Source organism: Sebastes umbrosus, chromosome 20, assembly GCF_015220745.1.
Source record: "Sebastes umbrosus isolate fSebUmb1 chromosome 20, fSebUmb1.pri, whole genome shotgun sequence".
NCBI lineage: Eukaryota > Metazoa > Chordata > Actinopteri > Perciformes > Sebastidae > Sebastes > Sebastes umbrosus.
This window is the reverse complement of record NC_051288.1, coordinates 3609256-3631683: the sequence shown is the minus strand read 5'-3', so window position 1 is coordinate 3631683 and position 22428 is coordinate 3609256. Positions and strand designations below refer to the sequence as shown.

The 22428-nt window shown below is 41.5% G+C and overlaps 1 protein-coding gene across 16 annotated transcripts in view; it reads left to right on the top strand.

Annotated features, from left to right (window-relative positions):
• cacna1g (calcium channel, voltage-dependent, T type, alpha 1G subunit) overlaps positions 1-22428 on the top strand; it is a 351728-nt gene that overhangs the window by 132119 nt on the left and 197181 nt on the right. For all 16 annotated transcript variants that reach the window (XM_037754983.1, XM_037754992.1, XM_037754991.1 and 13 more), the window contains 2 exons: positions 731-864; positions 19275-19372. In XM_037754983.1, coding sequence (XP_037610911.1) covers positions 731-864; positions 19275-19372 — 232 coding nt within the window. The remainder of the gene's footprint in view (positions 1-730; positions 865-19274; positions 19373-22428) is intronic.

Sequence of the window (22428 nt, the reverse complement as noted above, 5' to 3'; positions counted from 1 at the left end):
CTTGCGAGTTAGATGAAAGCCTAGTGCGTCATATACAGACGCTAAAGGGCGCCTTGGTGTGGTGTGTTGTATGTGTGTATATACTGTATAATATACAGTATATATAGGATATGTTGACCACTAAATTACAAGAAACAAGAAGAGAGAAAGGTCTGTTGGGTGGTTGGTCAGTCCACCACTTTGGTTCAGACGGAAATATCTCAACAACCATTGGATGGATTACCATTTAAATATTGTGCAGACGTTCATGGTTCCCAGAAGATGAAGCCAACTGACTTTGATGAAACCTTGACTTTTGTTCTTTTGCCACCAGCAAGCCAAAATGTTCACACATCCAATGGAACATCTCACACACCTACTAAATGTATTGGCTCAACATTTTGTTCAGACATTCATGGTTCCCAGATGATGTATCCTGATGTTTTCGGTGAACACTTGGCTTTTCCTCTCGCGCCACCGTCACACGGTTGGCGATTGTGGTTTTGAGTGAATGTCACATGTCTCAATGTCTCAGGAATTATTGCATTGATTTCCATGGAATTTGGTAGATACAATTGTGTTCCCCTGAGGATGAATTGTAGTAAGTTCAGCGATTAGTAAATTGTAATTTTGTCCAATACTTTGGTTTATGACTTGGTTTAATACCTGCAGAACTTAGCTGCTCTTTGTGTTGTTTACTTTCCATGATAATGCTAAGTCGTATTTTCTGTGTCTGTCTCTCTCTCTGCAGAAATTCGATGACTTCATCTTTGCGTTCTTTGCCATCGAGATGGTGATCAAGATGGTGGCTCTGGGGATTTTTGGCAAGAAGTGTTACCTCGGAGACACGTGGAACCGCTTGGACTTCTTCATTGTGGTGGCTGGGTGAGTCGCGCAGTTGCACGCACACAAACACAACAGGTGGCCAAGCATAACCATGCGTAAACACTGGAGGCTCGCACAGGAAGCATATATACACACACATGCAACAAATTTGAGTAGCGATCAATCTGCATGTCGGGATTTGAGCACGCAGGGACAGATTCATGAATCTAGTAGACTTTCTGAGCTTGTAAATGTAATTGTCACCAGATTTCAACAAGCTGCAGGGGCTGTCTTTGCTCGCTGGCCCCAGAGAAGAGCAAACGACACTGGATTTGAAGCATGAACCTGTTAGAACCGGTCCTCTATGTAACACCCAGGCTTCTTTCCTGTGCGCTCCACTGGGTTTGTCATTAAATGAATTTACCCCGAATGTCCTGTAAAAGCCTTTTAAATAGAAATTGGTAGCAAGTACCCTCTTAGATTCTTTAAGTGCTCAGAATCTGTCAAGCAGCCGGAGAGAGTGAGATCAGATTTAAAGAGCGAGGGTGTGAATGCAAAATGAGTTTTTCTTTTGAACTTGTTCATGTTGTTTACTTGTTCAACTCTATAACGTTACTTCATTTGCAGATTGAATTTGTTTTTTTGCCATAACACACACATGCACATGAATGCACAAATCCAGTCACAAAGGCGCGTTTATGCATACAGATGCATATTAACAGTCTATGAACACAGTGGGCATAGAAACTCACACAGTGACACACACACACACACACACACAGACACTGATGTACACGCAGCAATGCACACACACAACACAGACACACTGTAATTTGATTATACATGTTACAGAACATAGCCTGCTGGTTTCGGTCTGACATTTTCATCACACTACGTCCCCTGCTGCTTTTTAATGCCATCCTCCTGCCACAGCTTCTGTTGTCCATCAGCGGGAACACGGCGCATTTCCCTGCGTGTGCGCGCGTGCGTGTGTGTGCGTGACAAAGCAGAGATGAGATACATTTCACCTACTCGTATGCGATAACACACCTGTAAGCAGCAGTCGAAGGTCGCCGTCTTGCTCTTTTATGCAGTTGCAACCCTGAGCTTCCTCCTGCAGCCCTCATTCATTTAATTCCTCTACTCTACCTGCTTCATACATCTGAGGGGAAGTATAGACAGTAAAAGCTGCTTCCCTGTTGACTGTCGCTGCTCACTGATCCAGTGCCAGAGTACCAGAAGGAACTAGATGGGAAATACCTTAATGTCTGATATTCAGGCATTAATCCAGTGAGTGATAAGGAGGACAATGAAAGGAGCTTCTAATTAAAACTATAGCAACAGGCAGTGAGAGAAGCCGGTGTAATGTGTAATGTTCATTGAAAAGGAAGACATGATGAATAGAGATGTTCTACTTTGATGCTTTCAGATGGAACTATAATGTACTTGTGGGGAAAACTGGGTCATTACAGCGGCACAGGAAGGAATATACATGCGTGAAAAATAGGCATTAGATGAAATATCATTGTGCGGAATTTCATAATAAAACATAATGGCAATAGAGACACCCACCCATTTTATGTATTGCATAGGGCTGTCAATCGATTCATATGTTAAATCTCGGTTAATCGCATGATTGTCCGTAGTTAATCGTGATTAATCGCTAGTTAATCGCACATTTTTTGTCCGTACAAAATGTACCTTAAAGGGAGATTTATCAAGTATTTAATACTCTTATCAACATGGGAATGGGCAAATATGCTGCTTTATGCAAATGTATTTATATATTTATTATTGGAAATCAATTAACAACCAAAACAATGACAGATATTGTTCAGAAACTCTCACAGGTACTGCATTTAGCATAAAACAATATGCTCAAATCATAACATGGTAAACTGCAGCCCAACAGGCAACAACAGCTGTCAGTGTGTCAGTGTGCTGACTTGACTACGACTTGCCCCAAACTGCATGTGATTATCATAAAGTGGGCATGTCTGTAAAGGGGAGACTCGTGGGTACCCATAGAACCCATTTTCATTCACATATCTTGAGGTCAGAGGTCAAGAGACCCCTTTGAAAATGGCCTTGCCAGTTTTGCCTTGCCAAAGTTTAGCTCAAGTTTGGAGCTATTTTAGCCTTCCTCACGACAAGCTAGTATGACGTTGTTGGTACCAATGGATTCCTTAAGTTTTTTAGTTTCATATGATGCCAGATCTGCACTCTAGCTTTAAAACTGAGCCTGCTGCAACATCCAAAATGTCGATTGCATTAATGCGTTAAAGAAATTAGTGCCGTTAAAATGATTTTGCGTTATCGCGTTAACTTTGACAGCCCTAAACGTAACATGAACAAGTAGTTTTGTTGTCTAAACCAAACCAAGTAGTTTTGTTTCAATCCATAATGTTAACCATGTGTTTAAAAATGTGAGCGTTTCACGTGTGCCTGTCGCAAATACTCTCCAAAGGTCATTTGTGTTGTCATTGGCAAACAACCTATTCCGTTGTTTCAGTATGATGATGTGTTGGGTGCAAAATATGGTGAAAATATATACACTAAAACATACAGTATATATGCTGTATATATACTTTGTGTATATATATATATATATAGAGAGAGAGAGAGAGAGAGAGAGAGAGAGAGAGAAAATATTTCTGCTCATATACAGCAGACAACCGGTGCAGCAACATACTCATGTCATGTACATGGACACCATGGGAGGAAATCCTGTTAATACCTCTCACATGTAGACTTTGATCCTACACCTCCTGCTCGACTTCACGGTGTTACATTGATGGAAACTGTTGAAGCCAACACAGGCTCAGGCTGTATTTTGCTCCAGCTAGTCCGCATGTGCTCTGACATGCAACTGTGATGTCTTCCTTTCAAATGGAGCCCGGCGCCGTTATCGCGTATCACCCTCTTTTTTCTCCCTCAACATATTTCCTGTCACTCTTTAATCTTTAACTGTGAAAAAAAAGAAAAAAGATTTATGAAAAAGGTTGGCATTGGGTGTGTGTGTGTGTGTGTGTGAACGATATGGAGCGTGACAGAAAACATGGCACAAGAAATGAAGTCTATTTCTATGTCTGTATCGGTCATGTATGTTGGCTTTCATCTGAGCGTGTAGGTGATGGTGTGAGCATGCATGCATGTGTGTGTTTTAATGTTAATATGTTTTGGTGTTTTCATGGGTTGACATATCTGAACAAATTTAAAAAAAAAAAAAAAAAACAACTCATCTGTACGGAGAGCCCTCAGCCATACGGAGACAATGGTAACCTAGGTAACGGCTGGTTGTCGAGCATTTGATATACCCCGGCAACAGTTGTTAAGTCTGCGGAGGAAGGCTCTGATGAACTGTTTGTTTCTTTCCGAGAGGATAATTACAGCTAAGCTGCTTTTTCAGCAGGTCTTCGCTCTCTCCTAATCACCTCACTGTCAGGAGGGAATGATGGAGGGATGGGGTGTACCACACAGGTGGAGAAGGAGAGGGATATGTGAAGGGAGCTTTTGGCTGGTGAATGGTGGAGGGAGTGCAGCAAGGCTGCATAAAGATAAAAAGAGATAGGAGTTTCCTACTTTAAAGAGAAAATGTACATCTTTTTTTTCTTGTTTTCTGGTGGTAGATGAAAGCTCACACTTGATAAATGACATTTCAATTTCACAAACAAAAACGGTCATCACATAAGTCATTTTTTGCAATTGCATCACTTGATGTTTCATTTGTGAGCTGTGTTGCTTGGTTTGCTCTTAGGCGTCAACTCGCAGGCATCACTCTTCAGCTGCACTTGTGTGAAGTGTGAAAAAGCTGATGACAGCACCCAGTGTGAGAGAAAAATCACTGCCTGATGGCTTCAGAGGACTCGTGTTAACACTCCTAAGTTGTTTGTTTTACCTGTCTAGTTGTTCAGAGCCGTGAACACAGAATACAAGTTGTTTTATCGTCACCTATAGCCAAGATGGGTGTGGTTTTAATGCATAGACACATTCTGTGTTTTTGTGTGGTATCCAAGAGTCTGTTGTATATTTCCCAGACCTACAACTTATCCTCTCATCCTCATACAAAGGTTCAATTGATACCTTAAAAGTTGTTTGATATTTTCTGTACGTTCTCTTACGAATGTCCAGCAACACAGGCGATCAGTGCGCCTGTTCAAGCCCCTGCAGTGCAGAACCTGTTAAGGCAACAAAACAACTTGGTTGGTTCAAGAAAAGATCTGGGTTTGGCTAAAAAAAATATATACGTTTGAACTACCACCCAATTTGTCAGCTCATTAAATGTGTGTTATCAGTCCTTATAAGCAAAACTTCGAAAGCAACATTTCTAATGCGTTGTCAAACTGAATGAAACTTTATGTTTTCAGCACAAACAAACAACTTGTTCAGGTTTAGGCAACCAAACTACAACTTCTTTAGGTTTAGGGAAGAAAACCACTTAGTTAATTTTAGGGGGAAAGTTTGTGTTTTGGCTTAAAATAACTACATTTGAAAAGTGAAACTTAAGGTTGTGAACACAAAGACAACTACATGTTGTTGGTTTCACACGAACCCCAGTCTCCTGCGTGAAAGCCCTGTGTTTTGTTTCCTATTCATCAACCCCGAGCTCCACCCACATGAAGTTTCATGCTGTCTATATACTACAACGCCTGACTTCTGCTTTTGCTCCTGTCATAATTACTAGGTCGCTGTCGGCTTCTTTTATTCCTCTTTTCTGTGATTGCCCATATGACTTGATGATAAAACCTACCGGTGTGTGTAGCAGGCCACAACTGACCCACATCTATGAGGCTGATAACGCACATTTAATGACCTGATAACAGTCTAACCGCCTGGAACTACTTGGTTAGAGTCAGCAAAACAAACAGAGTGCAGTCAGCTTAATGAATCTGGCACTGTGGTGTAGCCTAGTTTGTTATCGGCCTTATCAGCTCTGTAACTTTGATTGCATTTTTAGCTATTTAAAAAAAAAGGTTTTAGGAGGGATGTTCCCTGATTGAAGCCACAGACTGAAACATGAAAATATAATGTGATTTGACACATCTTATCACAAATGATGAAGTGGAACAGTGAAACATTGTATATATTTCTAATGCAGTACCATTTATCTCTTCAAATTAAACAAGACAGAGTTTTGAACCATGTCTAAATAAGCCAGATAATTTCTTTCATGCCCATTTAGTAAAACTGTTCAAAACAAGTCTATTTGCATTAAAAATAACTGATTGCACCCAAGTGTAAGGAAACTAATTTTCATTTTTAGACTCTAGATTGAATGACTTGTTAAGAGACATTTATTTATGTATTTATTTATTGATTGGTGCAGTGGAGCCCCAGTCAATAGCCGAGGGAGTCCAAATAGGAGAGTGTTCCAAGCCAGCACTTACTGTAGCAGACAGGCTATCCTATCCATAGTACATTGATCTGACTTAACACTCTCTCTGTGGCTGGATTCCTCCCGGAGAGAGACAGAAAGGATAACTGAGGAGGACGAGGGGGGAGTGAGGAAGGGAACAGGAGGAAGGGCGATGGATTGACAGAGAAAAGCAGACGGAGAGAGAGGAAGAGAAGCTGAGGCAGTTTGGGTCGATCGCCTCATTGTACTCCCTCAATATGTAATCCGGTCTGACGTTTGAAGATGGACACCATGCATGAAAAAGCTAATTTTGGTTGTATCGGTCAGTTTGGATAAATTACATTTTGCAAATAGTTCATGGCAATCCATCCAATAGTTGTTGAGATATTTCAGTCTGGACCAAAGAGGTGGACCGACCGACAGTCTTTGCCATTCCTAGTAGAAATGGAGCAAAAAGTAAAAAACAAGTAAAAATATTGTGAAACTGATATTTTTGTCTGTTGAATTTTTGTCTCAAATTTGTCTTGGGACCTTTATTGGTTTGTTACAAACAGTGGGTTGGGAACCTCTGAAATACAATAGCATAACATTTATATTCCAGAAATCTCCTAAAAATTACTTTCCCATACAACTAAACTGCATTCTCAATTACGTTTAGAAGGAAACATATTTTGTCGCAGATTACATTCGTCTTTGACTTATCACAAATACATTTGTGTGTCCGTGGACGACTGCAGCAAGTGACGTAGTACAACGAGTGACGCACAGAGCAGGTGATGTAGTATATCGAGCGACTGTTAATGAACGTCGTGTGGTATAATGTTATTGAAAGTTACATGGTATAATAACCAGCCTAGTCGCACAGCAGTTTGTGTTCATAGACACAAATTACCCCTTTTTTTGTGATGGTCAGCACGAAATCAATTCGTATGTAATCCACATAATTGTAAACGGGAAAGTATAAAGAGCGGCGTAGGGAGGAGGTCGGGGTGGATGGGTGGGTCAAAAAAATACTGGACTTTTGCCCAAGAGACCGCTGTTAGTGTCCCGTGTGAAACCAGAAGTCAACGTTGATTTATTTGGCTGGTAACTTGCGTACTTAATTTACAGCACTTCCGGTGTTATTTTAACCCTTTTCAAGTAGTTTTGTTGCCTAAGCTTAACCAAAGTGATCTTTTCCCAAAACTAAGTAGTTTTATTTTGAAAAGACTGGAGCGGAAATTGACACATGGATTACATGTTGCTGGACATTCGTAGAAAAACTTGCATGCTTAATTTACAGCACCTCCGGTTTTATTTTAACCTAAACCGCGTTATTTTCCTAAACCTAACTAAGTAGTTTTGTTGCCTAAACCTAACTAAGTCGATCTTTTCCTAAAACTAACTAAGTAGTTCTATTTTGAAAAGACTGGAGTGGAAATTGACACATGCATTATATGTTGCTGCACATTCATAGGAAAATGCATGAAAAATACGATGTTGAAAGTTTTGCTGAGCATCATGAAAAAGAAGGGAAATTCGTGTCTAGTACTTCACAAACTGCTGCGAGACTGTGTTGTAATAATGTGATCGGAAGTTACGTGGTATAATAACGAGTATAACAAGTGAGAAAGTCCACTACGGGTCGACAGATGGGTCAAACAAAAGCCGGATTTTCCCTCAGGAGACCAATGTCCGTGTCCTGTGTGAAAGATGGTCATTTTATGCCAAACCATGATGTTTTTTACTAATCCTATCCCAGTAGTTTTGTTACCTAAACTTTACTAAGTAGTGTTGTTGCATTTTTATGTTTCCATTTATAATGTCAACTGCTTGTTTAAAACTGCTACCGTAATCCAGGAGGAAATACATTTCCCTCGAAATGTTAATTGAGAATGCAGTTTAGTAGTATGGGAATGTCATTTAGTGAGAGACAGGGTCGTTATATTCACAAGCACCCTGTGTAGCATTTTATTTATTTTTTTAGATTATTTTTTTGGGTCATATTCGTATGCATTTACAGGAATATTTTCTGACAGGCAACTGAAAGTGAAACGTATCTACACTGTTTTTATCAACTGAGTCTGGCCGCTTTGAAGAGAGCATAGATAAGTTTCACTTTCAGTTCAGTTCCCCGTTGGAAAGGGCTGTCTGATGGCGAGGTAATATTGTGTAAATATTTTAAATATAGCATATACTCAAACAGATATTGATTTTTTTTTAGCTGGGCCTTTCTTTTAGGTGGTGAAAATACACTTTGCTGCTGCCCCCGTCCACAGCAGTACACCGCTTTGCTTCCGTTTCAGCACTCTGCTTGTCCACACTGGGGGGCGCGCCTACCATTATCTACCTTAGGTAATACCCTGACTATGGATAAGTATCTCATACAACCCCACTTCAAAACACCTGAACTATCCATTTAAGACATAAGATTCTATACTGTCCTCTGTGCTTCACCTTGTGTGCAACAAAGTTCTAATACACAAGGAAGGATTGCAGGACTTTTTTCAAAGTAGTATATGTTAAGAGAGCAGAGAGAGAGGCAAAAATCTATCAGCCTGCAGTGTGCTCGTCCTCTCCCAATAAAGTGGAAGGAAGCCAAAAAGTGTACAAAGGAGAGCGGCTTTACTATAAATTTGAGAAAGATTAGAAGAGTCTGGCACAAAGAGCGGAGACTATATGGTGCACCCATTACCTTGACCACGGTCCCAATCATTTAAGGTAATTACACAAAAGTATACCTATTAATTTCGCCACGACTTATTGACATTTAAAATACAAGCTTAGCACTTTTAACCGGTGTTAAATATTCAACACGTTCTCTTGGATTTCAGATCTGTGATTGAGTCGCACTACAGGAGGTGAGAGAGAAGCACTCAGCGTCTCCTCCTTTTTTTCCCCTCACGATTTATTGACGACACTTTGGATCGGCTCCAGCCCAGTTTAGGGGACGGCGGAAGGGTGTGAGGATGGAGGAGGAAAGGCGAGGGTGGTAGAGACGTCGAGAGGAAGGGAGAGAGAGAGAGACAGTTACTGTTACTCGAATCATACAAGGGCACAACTGGGATGTTATGCTGCATTCACTTGGCTTGCACCTCAGTGAACTTGGAACTGTTCAGGTGTTGACTTTGGCAAAGTCCTTTATGGCAAGATGTACACTTTTATTGATGTTGTTATTATTTATGACCGTATTTACAACGATCCTCATCTTTATAAAACCTTTTATGTTTTTAAAAGCCATCAAAGTGCAACAGAAATGATCGTTGAATCCTTAATTAAGTAATGGACAAACATGAGCGTTGTATCATATATTAGCTAGTTCACACATTATTGCTAGTGCTGTCAATCGATTAATCGCCAATTAATCGCACATTATCTGTTCAAAATGTAAATTAAAGCGTGATTTGTCAAGTATTTAATACTCTTATCAACATGGGAGTGTGCAAATATGCTTGCTTTGTGCAAATGTATGTATGTATGTATTACTGGAAGTCAATTAACAACAAAAAATATATATATATATATTGTCCACAAACCCTCACAGGTACTACATTTAGCATAAAAAAATATACTCAAATCATTGACTTGACTATGACTTGCCCCAAACTGCATGTGATTATCATAAAGTTGGCATCTCTGTAAAGGGGAGCCTCGTGGGTACCCATAAGACCCATTTTCATTCACATATCTGGAGGTCAGAGGTCAAGTGGATCCCTTTAAAAATGGCCATGCCAGTTTTTTCCTCGCCACAGTTTTATTATTATCCCGTTAACTTTGACAGCCCTAGTTATACACTACTACCATCATTATTACTATTTTCTGTCACTGGTCAGTAGCTGTTTTTTTTTTTACATGGTTAGCCTAGCATAGCATAAAGACTGGAAGCAGGGGGAAACAGCTAGCTTCACTCATTGCAAAGTGGGAAAAATACACCTACCAGCGAGCTGAGAAATGAACACATATCTCTATTGTTTAACACACACTCCTCGTGTGCGTGCGTGCGTGCGTGCGTGCGTGCGTGCGTGCGTGCGTGCGTGCGTGCGTGCGTGCGTGCGTGCGTGCGTGTGAGTGTGTGAGAGTGTGTGAGAGAGAGAGAGAGAAAAAAGTGTGGAGGAGTAATGTTGCTGTCCAGAAGAGAGAGAGAGGACACAGACAAGGATACAGCATCCATGAACAATGATGGCCATTAAACAAACTGTCCACTGTCAGGAGTCCAGCAGTAGGTCTCTTTCTCTCTCTCTCTCTCTCTCCCCCTCCCTCCCTCGACTCTCTGTCTCTGTGAGCTTGCACTGTATAGCATCCGGACTGGACCGCTGCATTTTCTTGTCCTGGGTGTCCTTATCCACCTTGGCTCTCCTCCATTAGCTATATTATCTCCTCACTACAAGTGGGTCAGCACAGATCGGCCATAGATTACCAGTCAGAGTGAGCAGGGGGAGGGAGGGGATGCTCGGGAGATAGAGGGAAGAAAAATGCAGATGGAAAAAGTTGGTGGAAGTGTGAGCAGAATAATTTAAAGAGGACCTATCGTGCTTATTTACAGGTGCATACTTTGTATTATGGGTTTCTCCTAGAACATGTTTACATGCTTTAATGTTCAAAAAACATTTTATTTTTCTCATTATTGCTGTGCTGCAGCACCTCTTTTCACCCTCTCTCTGAAATGCTCTGAAAAGCCCAGTCTGTTCTAATTGGTTAACTGGCCCACTTTTTATAATTGGTCAACCGAACCAAACTCTTCGGACTCCGCTCCAGCTCCGCTCTAACTAGCTTTGTTTGAAGCTAGTGTTGCACGGTATATCGATACTAGAAAAGGTATTGCAATACCCTGCTGTTAAAAACTATATGATACCCCATTTTATTAGTACTGGTACTTTAAGAATGAAAGTGAGATTTGCATCGATTTTAACATTTTTAATTAATAAAAAAGAAAATAAATAATTTCCATGTTCTGTCATCTATTATTCCATTACTTTCCAGTTTTTTGTTTTTTGTTGGCGTGGAATCGTTTCACTGTTGGTACCGAGATATTTAGGCAGGGTATCGTATCGAAGTCATAATTTTGGTATGGCGACAACACTATTTTAGGGCATGCCAAACTTGCCGTAAGGCAGGTATTATGCAAATGTGTTACTTGTTGACATCACCACGTTACAGAAGAAAAGGCGGGACTTCAAGTGAGGCGTTTCAGGTGGTTCAGGAGCAGTGTTTCTGTGAGGGGGAGAGTAACTCCCTTTGGCGTGGACTTTGGGTTTTGTAATTTTGCAGGTCTTTTACATGCACTAAAAACTATATAACACACTAAAGGAAAGGGAAAAAGCGTAACAGGTCCTCTTTAAAGTTTCTCGAAGATGCATTTGCATGTGAATCTGTGTCTGTATAATCAACCAAAATGACATTGTAGCAATGAAGGCACGCATCCTGCAGCCTCCGTTGATTCACCCCGTGTCCCTAAATGAAATCCTGCCTTCATTAGTCATAGTGGGGAAACCCTCTCTGTGCACAGAGAGTGAATACTCTTAGAGTGCAAGCATTCATCCAGATAATGGACTCAGCTGTGTTCTGTTGTGCATTTTGTTACCAACAATGTAATGTAATGAAGTCATCATAAAGAATTACTTCTCTTCACCAATAAGTCATGGCAGTCTGTATGTTAACTGGGAGCACAAATCCAGGACAAAGGAAAGTCCATAAAGCCCTTGCGACCGCTCGTAAATCTGAATTGCCATGAGCAAACGGTAGCGATTAAACATATCAACATTTTGTCCTCTGGATTTTGGCAGCTGGACAGTCAGATGACACTGTTGGTTTCAGTTGCAGTTACACCAGTATTGTGATCACTGACAGGATTGGAAAAATAACAAATTCTAATCTCTGCAAAGTACTGACATCATGTTATAGGATTTGTTGGTATTAAGGCTCAGAGTTGAAGCCTGCAATTTACAAAATTGGCTCAAAGGATGTGCTGCAATTACAGATTTTGTAGCAGCTAATAACACGCAGGAATCATGAAAATCTTCGTGTCTGATTGGCTGGAGGATGGACACAACTTTCAGGTTTACCATCGACATTATAGTATGAAATTATTATGAAAGCTGAAAGGATACTTTGGGTAGTTTCAGTTGTTGTCTCTTGCTGTAGAAAAGTATCGCTTACACTAAGTTTGACATTGATAGTTCATATTTAAAGAGCACTTTACTAGATAATAACTTCTTGTATTTTGATTGAGGTATCAGCGGGATACCGAGCTCTGCAGTTATCAAACAAAAGCACGCACGTTATTGTTTGATAGGAGGAAGGAAAGTCCCTCAGGCACATCGGCGCATTCACAATGAGATTGGTTTGTTAAGTTTCATTTGGTTTGACCCGAGAGCTGTTGGTTTGAATTGGGACTATTTTATATGCAAGAAAAGACGCATTTAAAACTCACATTTTCAAAGTAATTTTTGTTGACATGAGTTTGCTACAATCACAAAATAATGAGTTTTCTGGAGGCAATGATAGTAAGCCCTCAGCTTTATTACTGTTATGTATAGCAGTGGGAACACATCTGTCCCAGTCAGATTGATCACTATAAGCCGAAGATTATTATAACTAGGGTTGTCAGTCAATTAAAATATTTAATCACGATTAATTGCATGAAAGTTAATTGTGATTAATCGCAAATTAATCGGCCATTTTTTATCTGTTCAAAATGTACCATAAAGGCAGATTTGTCAAGTATTTAATACTCTTATCAACATGGGAATGTGCAAATATGCTGCTTTATGCAAATGTATGTATATATTTATTATTGTAAATCAATCAACAACACAAAACAATGACAAATATTGTCCAGAAACCCTCAGGGACTGCATTTAGCATAAAAAATATGCTCAAATCATAACATGGTAAACTGCAGCCCAACATGCAACAACAGCTGTCAGTGTGTCAGTGTGCTGACTTGACTATGACTTGCCCCAAAACTGCATGTGATTATCATAAAGTGGGCATGTCTGTAAAGGGGAGACTCGTGGGTACCCATAGAACCCATTTACATTCACATATCTTGATGTCAGAGGTCAAGTGGACCCCTTTGAAAAATGGCCATGACAGTTTTTCCACTCCAAAATTTTGGACTGTCATATAGCCTCCTTCGCTCCAGCTCCGCTCTAACTAGCTTTGCTTGACGGCGTGCCAAACTAACTAGCCGCTATGTAAATGTGTTACTTTGTGACATCACCACGTTACGGAAGAAAAGGCGGGACTTCAAGCAAAGGCATTTCAGGCAGTTCAGGAGCAGTGTTTCTGTGGGGGAGAGTAACTCTCTTTGGCGTAGACTTTGAGCTTTGTAACTTTGCAGACCTTTTACATGCACAAAAAAAAAAATCTATATAACACGCTACAGGAAAGTGAAAAAGCACAAAAGCCTAAAAGGTCAATATTTCAATATGTGTTGCTTTTACTTCTGAACTGCTCATTGCCTATCAGACCTTTAACAGAAAGTGGAAAAGGGTGCATCAACGGAGTCTAGTAGTTGGATTTCCCAACCCTGAAGTGTCCATGAGCAGGAATGCAAGTTCTGTAGCTAAGACCTCTGACTTTTCTGCTTGGGGGCAAGAAGAAGAAGAAGAAGAAGAAGAAGAAGGAGAATTCCCTGCAAGAGAAAGCGAGATATTCAGTAATGGGCCGTGACTGTGAAGAATAAGTTGGTTAACATTTGGGTTAGATAAGCAGCAGAGTGGGTTGATGGCAGAACGTGTTGCTGATGAAAGGCTTTCAATCTGATTCAGCATGAAAACACTCCATCTGTCTGTTCTCTGTGGTTTCTCCTCTCTCCACTGATCCCTAATCAAACTACACGCACTTCGCTTTAATATTACCAGACTCTCATCATTAGCTGGTGTCCGTGCAGCGATCTGAATTGTTTAAATGTGTGTTGTTACATAAAGGGGTTGCTAAGAGTTCCTCCTATGGTGCACACACTGTTGCATTTCAACAATATACTGTAGACACAAAACCACCTCCTAAACACACACACACACATCTATCACTCACAATTCATGTGCTGAGGAACATGTAGTGTGACAGCTTGCCTGTCACTGATGTGGAGGCGAATCGAGCAAACAATATGTGACTAAAAGAATGTCAGTGGAGAGGACAGATGACTGGGTTAGTTCATAATGAGTGATAAGTGACAGGGCATATTATGATGGAGGAATGTGCAGCCACAGCGGTAAAGCAGTATAATCCTATAATCTAATAACAAAGCTGTTATCTAATGTAATAATAACAGTGGGGTTATAGCAGCCCTTTGACTGTGGATCAATCAAATAACCGCTACCTGAATGCATTGCTCAATATTTACGGACTCAATATTTTATGGATAAATGGTTTCACTCCAGGGTGTTGGTGTTTTGTATGCAAATGTGGTTAAATAGCCAAAGACACATTTCAAAATAAGATGTAGCTCTATATGGAAGCTTTACATGTATATATTTAAAAACAACAAATACTTTTTTTGTCTGCCATTTAGTGTTGTGCAGGTAGCGTAGAACAATCGAAACAATTCACTACAAGAAGCTAAAACCGCAGTCTCCGTTGAATCGTCACCGCGACCGCTAACAAAAACAGCAGTTTGAAAAAATATATTGATGTGCGAATTAATCGCATGAAATTTGCCCCCCGTTGTGTAAAGGCCTTTACTCTTGGCAACCAGACAAACAATATAAATAGCCATATAATTATCAGCCCTCTACATGGAATGATCAATGGGGCCGATACGATACTGCACACATTACAGAACAACCAAAACCATTTGTCAACTTGCTGCGCAGTGAGAACGCCCCAACTCACCTCATTAGTTATTCAGCGAATGTATTTCCAACATTATTCATCACATAATTTCTCCTCAGATAAAACAAACTCCCCGGCTTCAAATCGAGCGTGAAAACTGTGGAGACTCCATCAAAATTTGTCAATTCCATTTGTCTTTTCTCAGTCTATCCGTCATGATTTGCATAACAAAAAAAACAAATGGAAACCCAGCCAGGGAAGTGATGAAAGTGGTGAAGAACTGGTGGCTGCTTAACAGTATAACAAACAGTGCAGTAGCTGCAGGAAGACAGATGGCTGGACTGACTGAGATGGACAGACGGATAGATACAGACAGAAAGGAACAGGAACTGGTTAAACATTGGACACAGTTCTACATTCCTGAGCTGCCTAGTGTATTTTTTCCTAGCAAAGATCTTTCTGGGTGGCATTATGTCTGGCGTGTATGTCTGTTCCGAGCTACTGTTGCCTTTGTTTGTGGAGCTGGAAAGCTGTGTGTGTGTACCATCCTTCATTTGTCTGACCGCTTTGGCACCAACACAAACATTCACCCTCTGCGATAAGAAAGGTGGAGCTAAGAAGCTACACGCCAAGAGGAGTGTGCGTGTGTGCATGTCATATATCTTTGGGCGCTTTTTTTATTGCATGACTTATACAGTATGAATCTCATTACATTCTTCTGCGAGTTTGTCCTTGTACGGCTCACCCCGTATCAAGATGTATCGTATCGGACTGTGTATGACAAGATGTGAAATTGTTTTTCGACTCCGTCCCCGTGTGGGGATTCTGCTTCGCGTGCTTTTAGTTTGGGAATTCTCCTCACGCAAACTCCCTCCAAGGTTTGGGCCTCCCCCGTCCTCTCCTGCCTGCTTCTCATTTCTCAATCCCCCCCCACCCCTCCTTCAGTTGCCCTTCCCCTGTATCAGCATCATCAACACTGGCACGGACTCTGACGAAAACAGCGCACGACTTCCTGTCGTTTCCAGCGTTTATTTGATACACTCCATTTCTCCTCGGACGTTTCTTCATTTCCAGATGACGGTGGGGAGGGCTGGGGGGACGGATCAGTTTTCACCAAGCTTCATCTGGCTCTCATCAGGGGCAGCAAGTGTTTTTGCATGGACTATTTTTCAACAGACGTCATTCATCATCCGCTTTAAAGTTTGCTTATGCAACTCTGTCTGACGAAAAATTGCCCTAATATTTGTGTTATATTGCTCTGGGGATTTATAGCATTTATAGTCTGTGGCACTCAAACACGAGCTTTCCCATTGGTATCCTGATAATGGTGCCATACATTTTCCATATAGGGTCTATACTATTCAGCTCTGGAATCATGGGAATTATTGTATATTCTCCATCTCATATAGCCTGATAATCAGACCGAATTGCCATTTTGCTGTCACTTCATTATTCAGTCTTACAGCGTGGGCATATAATCCATTTTCTGTTTGGAAGTCAGTAGTGACTGATGTATTTGACCTGTCAAACATCATAGAAGAGGTTCCCAATAGTGGTTGCTAGGAGCGCACTAGTTTGACATTTTGGGGAATAGGCTTATTCACTGTTACAGCCCCGGCCTTATTTTGAAATGTGTCTAGTTTTTCTCAACGTATCCTAAGGAAACGGTTCGTATGATATCTTACAAAACGTTATTCCTCATTTTTTTATGCGTTTTCCTACAAATGTCCAGCAACGTGTGTCAGTTTCTGCTCTTTACATGCATACAGTCTTTTCAAAATATACTTACATATACTAAGTTAAGGCAACTAAACTTCTTGGTTTGGTTTGGGAAAAGATCGTGGTTTGGGTTAAATAACAATGTATGAAATACTTGCTTAGGTTAAGGAGGTTTAGGAAAAGTGAAGCCAATGCAGAAATGCCTTAAACTTGCATTCTTTTTTTAGCCAGCGGGGGGGCGACTTGTTGATTTATTACCTCAGTAAAGATGAGTTTATGGTCTCAATCGCTAGTTTCAAGTCTTCTTCAATACAGCATGATGTTCGTTTAGTAAATTATGGTCCCATTTAGAGTCAAATAGACCATAAAGCAGGGGATGCTTTAGGGCGTGGCTACCTTGTGATTGACAGGTTGCTACCACAGCGTTGTCCGGTCTGGGAGTGTTTTCGTCTCAGAACTTTAACCCTTTCACAGTGTGTTTTCAGTTCATGAAAGTTAATTGTAACATTTTGGTCGCCAAAGGGGCCGCACACATGCTGCGTTTTTTTACTCCCTCATATCCATTGTTGTCAATGTAGATGCACGGCAGGCGCGACCAAGCACAAGAGTGTCACGGCGTGCAAGTGTTCCCAAGCGCCTGTTTTTCAGGGCATGACGGCTGCGTCCCGAGGTGAACACAGTTCAATTTGTAGAACGCCGCACTGCATGTCATGCGATGAGGAACAACTAATCACAGCTTGCAGATTGCTTTTCTTTTTTTCCGTAAATATCAGTTTATGGTAAATATGGAGGAGAAGCTAATCATTTCAGCTTTATAATCTGTCCCACAGACTATTGTACTCACTTCACCCTTTCTGACCGAGGACGTCTAAGCATCTGGTTGAAAGGAGCCAAATAGTAAAGCCACTGTGAGGGATTTACGGTGCTGGACATCTATTTCTCTTTGTTTTGACTTTGTTTAGTTTAGTCAGTGAGGCCTTTACTGTTAAATTACCACAACTTCATCATCATTATCGCAGCACGCAGGTTTTGGTTGCTTAGTAACGGCAGGTGCGTCAGGAGCGCAACCTCCCAAGCACCTTGGATAAAAGGGAAAGCGGCACGGCTGGCGTTTTCCACGTTTATTTTTTAGACGGCTCCAAAAAATGTCTTGTTGAGCGTTCGGTTGTACCACCCTCTCTCGTCATTTCTGGTTGCAAAAAAACAAGATGGCGGGCGGCCAAAAACCAAGATGGCAACGTCCAAAAAACGTAGTCCACAAACCAATGGGTGACGTCACGGTGACTATGTCCACTTCTTATATACAGTCCGTGGGCCCTCCCTGTCTTCAAGCTCATAGTAAGATTTCATAGACATTCATAAAAGTGCCAGTTGATTCCTTTTGACCTGAAAGTCCATTGCAGAACATCACACATCTGCTGATGGGATGTACCTGTTCCCAGGGACTACCAGATACCGTTAGCCCCGCGTCTCTCCGCTGGAGATGGGAGGGCATCTCTTTCCTGTTCTCTTAACTGTTTACCCATTTACCTTCTCTCTGCAGCCCGCGGGCCATCTGTCAGCTCCAACTATGTGTGTGTACAGGATGTGCGCGTGTGTGTGAGAGTGTGTGTACTGCTTTGGTGTAACGAACCAGAAAACGCTCGTACTGGGACACCTCAAACACACACTTTCATTAAGGGAGTTTCTTGCACTTAAGGTGACCAACAGGCTTGCGCGCACACACACACACACACACACACACACATTGCCCAACATGTGTTGCAAATTTGTCAGACAGGCAGACTTGGAGTCGGTGCGAGGAGGGAATTCCTTCATCTGCACGCCCCTTCAAGCTGCACATGTGCTCAGCATCTGCTCCACACTCACACACACACATACACACAAGGAGAGAGAGAGAGAGAGAGAGTGAGTGGGAGAGGAGATGACGATAAACACTGATCAAGAAACAAGAATTTTTTTAAGCATTCCACAGTCGCTCTCGTTCTTTAAGCGCTGTCCTTCTAACCTCTCATCACAGCCTGAAAGAGCATCTAAAGAGCTGCTGGAGAGGCTGTTAAGAGTGTGTGTGAGCGCCGTCTCAAGGTTACGAGGCGGCCTGATCTGATGCTGCTCTTTTATGTACCGTGGATGCCACGCTCTCCTCTCAATGACGAGTGATTCACCCACTTTTGACGTCTCAAAGGGGACATAAGCCGCTCGCTCCTTTTGAAGGTCAATCGTGCGAGGGCGCATACGAATATATACATGTGTTTGTCAGACACACAAACATTGCGTGTACGCTGCGCTCCATATACAAGCACAAACACAGTGTGTGTGTGTGAGGTGTTTTTCTAACTTTCTGCTCCGTTAGCTGCAGTCGGAACGAAAGCATATTATTGTTTGCCAGAACACATGCACTGCAGCCATCTCTAAAGGCACGAATGTAAATGAACATTAGATGATTAATTACGACTCGCACGGCGAGAGCGGGAGAGCATGTAATACTTGCAATACATAATTGGCTACATAATATTGCCCTTACATTTTCTGTGTTTTTATTCCCAGCTGATGAAGCAGCCTCTGAGCTGCAATAGCAATTAAAGTATTCGGTTTGTTGCCGCTCTGCTAACACATCTTTCTTTCTCTCCACACGCTGCAGGATGTTGGAGTACTCCCTCAACCTGCAGAGCGTCAGTTTTTCAGCGGTGAGGACGGTCCGCGTGCTGAGGCCTCTGAGAGCCATCAACCGAGTGCCAAGTGAGTGCAGACCTACTTCACACTTTCAGCTCTCTAACCCGAACGCTCTGTCCTCTGTATCACAACACTTTCGGCTTCCTCTGGAGGCAAATACACTTCTTTGATCTCAAACTAAAGCCAGGCTGCCAAAGATACGGACACTGTGTACAACTTTTAGGTAGCCCATTGCTTTAGGCCACGTTGCCAGGTTGAATCCCCCGGGCAGACTGTTGTTGGTGGAGCTATGAGGTTTTGCCTACCGTTTTAGGATCTGATAAAGATGGCAAGTTTTTAGTCACAATTTCTTTTTAATACTTTTCATTGGTTAAACTTTTGTAAAAACCCACAGACAGATGTAAAGGGTGACCAATAACATTGATTTATGAAGAAAAAAAATACAACGAAATATAGAGATACAAGGTTTCCGTCCGACAGCGACGATATTCTTTTGGATAGTGGATCAAAGAGCAGGAATTGCCAGAGCCAATATGTGTGCCACACATTCGATCCGGACTGAATTTTAATCCGAAGCAGACGAGTTATTACATAACGTAAGGATATATTTTCTGGTGTTTGAGCATAGGGAGTGTGATGGAACTTAACCACGTAGTTATTAGTGGTTGTACGCGTACAGTGTGTGACATCCGTTGCAGACTGCAGGACTACACAGAGCTGTGTGTGTGTGTGTGTGTGTGTGTGTGTGTGTGTGTGTGTGTGTGTGTGTGTGTGTGTGTGTGTGTGTGTGCGCGCACACACGCGTGTGCGCGTACCCATTGCCAGTTTCTGTACAGTACAGTATGTCCATCCTCTCTGGGCCAATCACACGACTGTCCCCGCAGCCTGCAACAGACACTGTACGCGTACAACCACTAATAACTATGTGGTTAGGTTCCATCACACTCCCGCTGCTCAAACACCAGAAAACATATCCTTACATTATGTAATGTCATTACCGTGACAATGACCTGTCACCGTCACTTAGTGATGTTTGAATGTTATGGCTAATGCTAACAGCAAGATGGTATTCTCAGAGTTTGCAATAAAAGAAAAAAACTAAACAGAGAAATTAACCTAGAAGTATGCATTTAAGGTGCAATTAATAACATTCAACCACTAGATGTCGCACTCTCCCAACTGTTTCATTGCACTTCACAACAAGTGGTTGCCAGTTTGTTGCTCCACTTATTTTTGAGTGGAGTGAGACTCAGACATGCCAAGTGATGAATCTTTTCATGGTAGAGTAATGAAGTCATTTTGCAACATGTAGCTAGACATTAGCTATAGATTTAGGTTACTTTGTGCAGTGGTGTTTCAACATTCATGTAATGTAATTTATGGTAATCTGAGGACATGGCTATGTAGTTAATGTAACATTTAGCTTGTCATCTAAGCAGTGGTGTAGTGCAGGGAAGTATACGGCGTATACCTACTTCTTTTCCAGTCAGCCACCCACTTCTAAATCTCCTCTGATACGCATCTTCATTATACCTTGTTTGAGGGAACTACAACTTTAGCTAACTGGACTCAACCATCACTAATGCTAAGATGCTAACTTAGCTCCTCAGAGAACGAAGCTGTTCTTTTTTTTCATTTTGTCAATCTAACCGGTGACAACATATTAGTTAAGGTCGTTAGGACTATGGCTGTTGTTAGTTTTGTTTAAATATGCCGATTGTAATCTTACGGGTTATTGTTGTTTGGACGATTAAGCTAGCGTAGCTAACATGTGCTAACTAAATACATGTGCTCATACTGTAGCTGCTTCAACAGCTTCGATTCGATGTCTTGTAGAGAGTCAGAGGAGAAGCTCAATACCACTCTCACGTCTGTATACGAAGCTAGAGCCAGTTGTCTCCCCCCTATTTCCAGTCTTTATGCTAAGCTAAGCTAACAGCTGCTGGCTGTAGCTTCTTTTTTACATTCCACTTCGGCTTGCCCCAATAGCACCATATTGCAGCCCATGAGCAGCCAACAGTAAAAAGTGACACGTCTTTTCTTTCATGCGTACAAGCTGACTTCTGCGATGAAACGGTATTAATATCTAAATTGATTTGATGACGATGATATTGAGCATGCTGTTGATGTTGATTAGGATATTCATGATGATGATGATGATGATGATGATGATGATGATGACGATGATATTAATGACATTGTTGATGTTGTTAATGATGATGATTATGATGATGATGAAAAAAAAATCTGCTTCTATCCACCCTGTGCGTTGTCTCTGCGCATTGCCTGTCGGCACCTGTGTCCGATCGGACTTGAAGCTGCTGTTGGCTCTTACTCACGTCGTTCCTCCTCCTATCTAGATCCTCGCTTGTATCGTACGAACCTTCAGATGCACGTCGCTTTGGACAAAAGCGTCCGCTAAATGAAATTGTGATAATAATTGCAATTGTTAACCAGACATGGAACCTGACATAATCCAACATTAGCTGACATTTAATAACGTATCCCCATGGCGAACAAGTAATATCTCGCTTCTCATAATTAATCTGGCTTGGTAGCAGGAGCTGTATAAATGTACCTTATTTTAATTTATTGGACTTTTGCTCCTCTGTCATAATGCTTGCTATATAACTGGTGATCACGCAGGTGGGATTGAATTCCTACAGAGCTGTGGAATGTAGGTCAGAGACAAGCCGATCCACACTTAGTGTGCTGCCTTGACTGTGTTTTGGCTTCCCCACAGCCAAGACAGCTTTGGACTCAGACAGATTTATGTGCAATTTTCCAACTCACCGAATTTTTATTAATAAAGGACTGCAGTTCATAGCAACAATCGCACACAGTGCAACGCAAATGCACAAATCCCTGAGTCTCTCGCCCCATCTGTTATTCCCACCCCCCCTTTGATTTACACACTATTATCCTAACAGCCGCACCAAAAAAAAGTTCCACATTCCACTCAACTTTTCTTCCATCAGTCTCCATTAGAGTTTAATCAGCGCAGATTGAACTTCCAGTGCACACATTAATGTTTAAATAAATCATACGCATTTTCATACCCCACCCAGCAGTCCACTCTGCGCATTCGGTCTCACCTTCAATCCACCCCCTGCAAAGCTTTC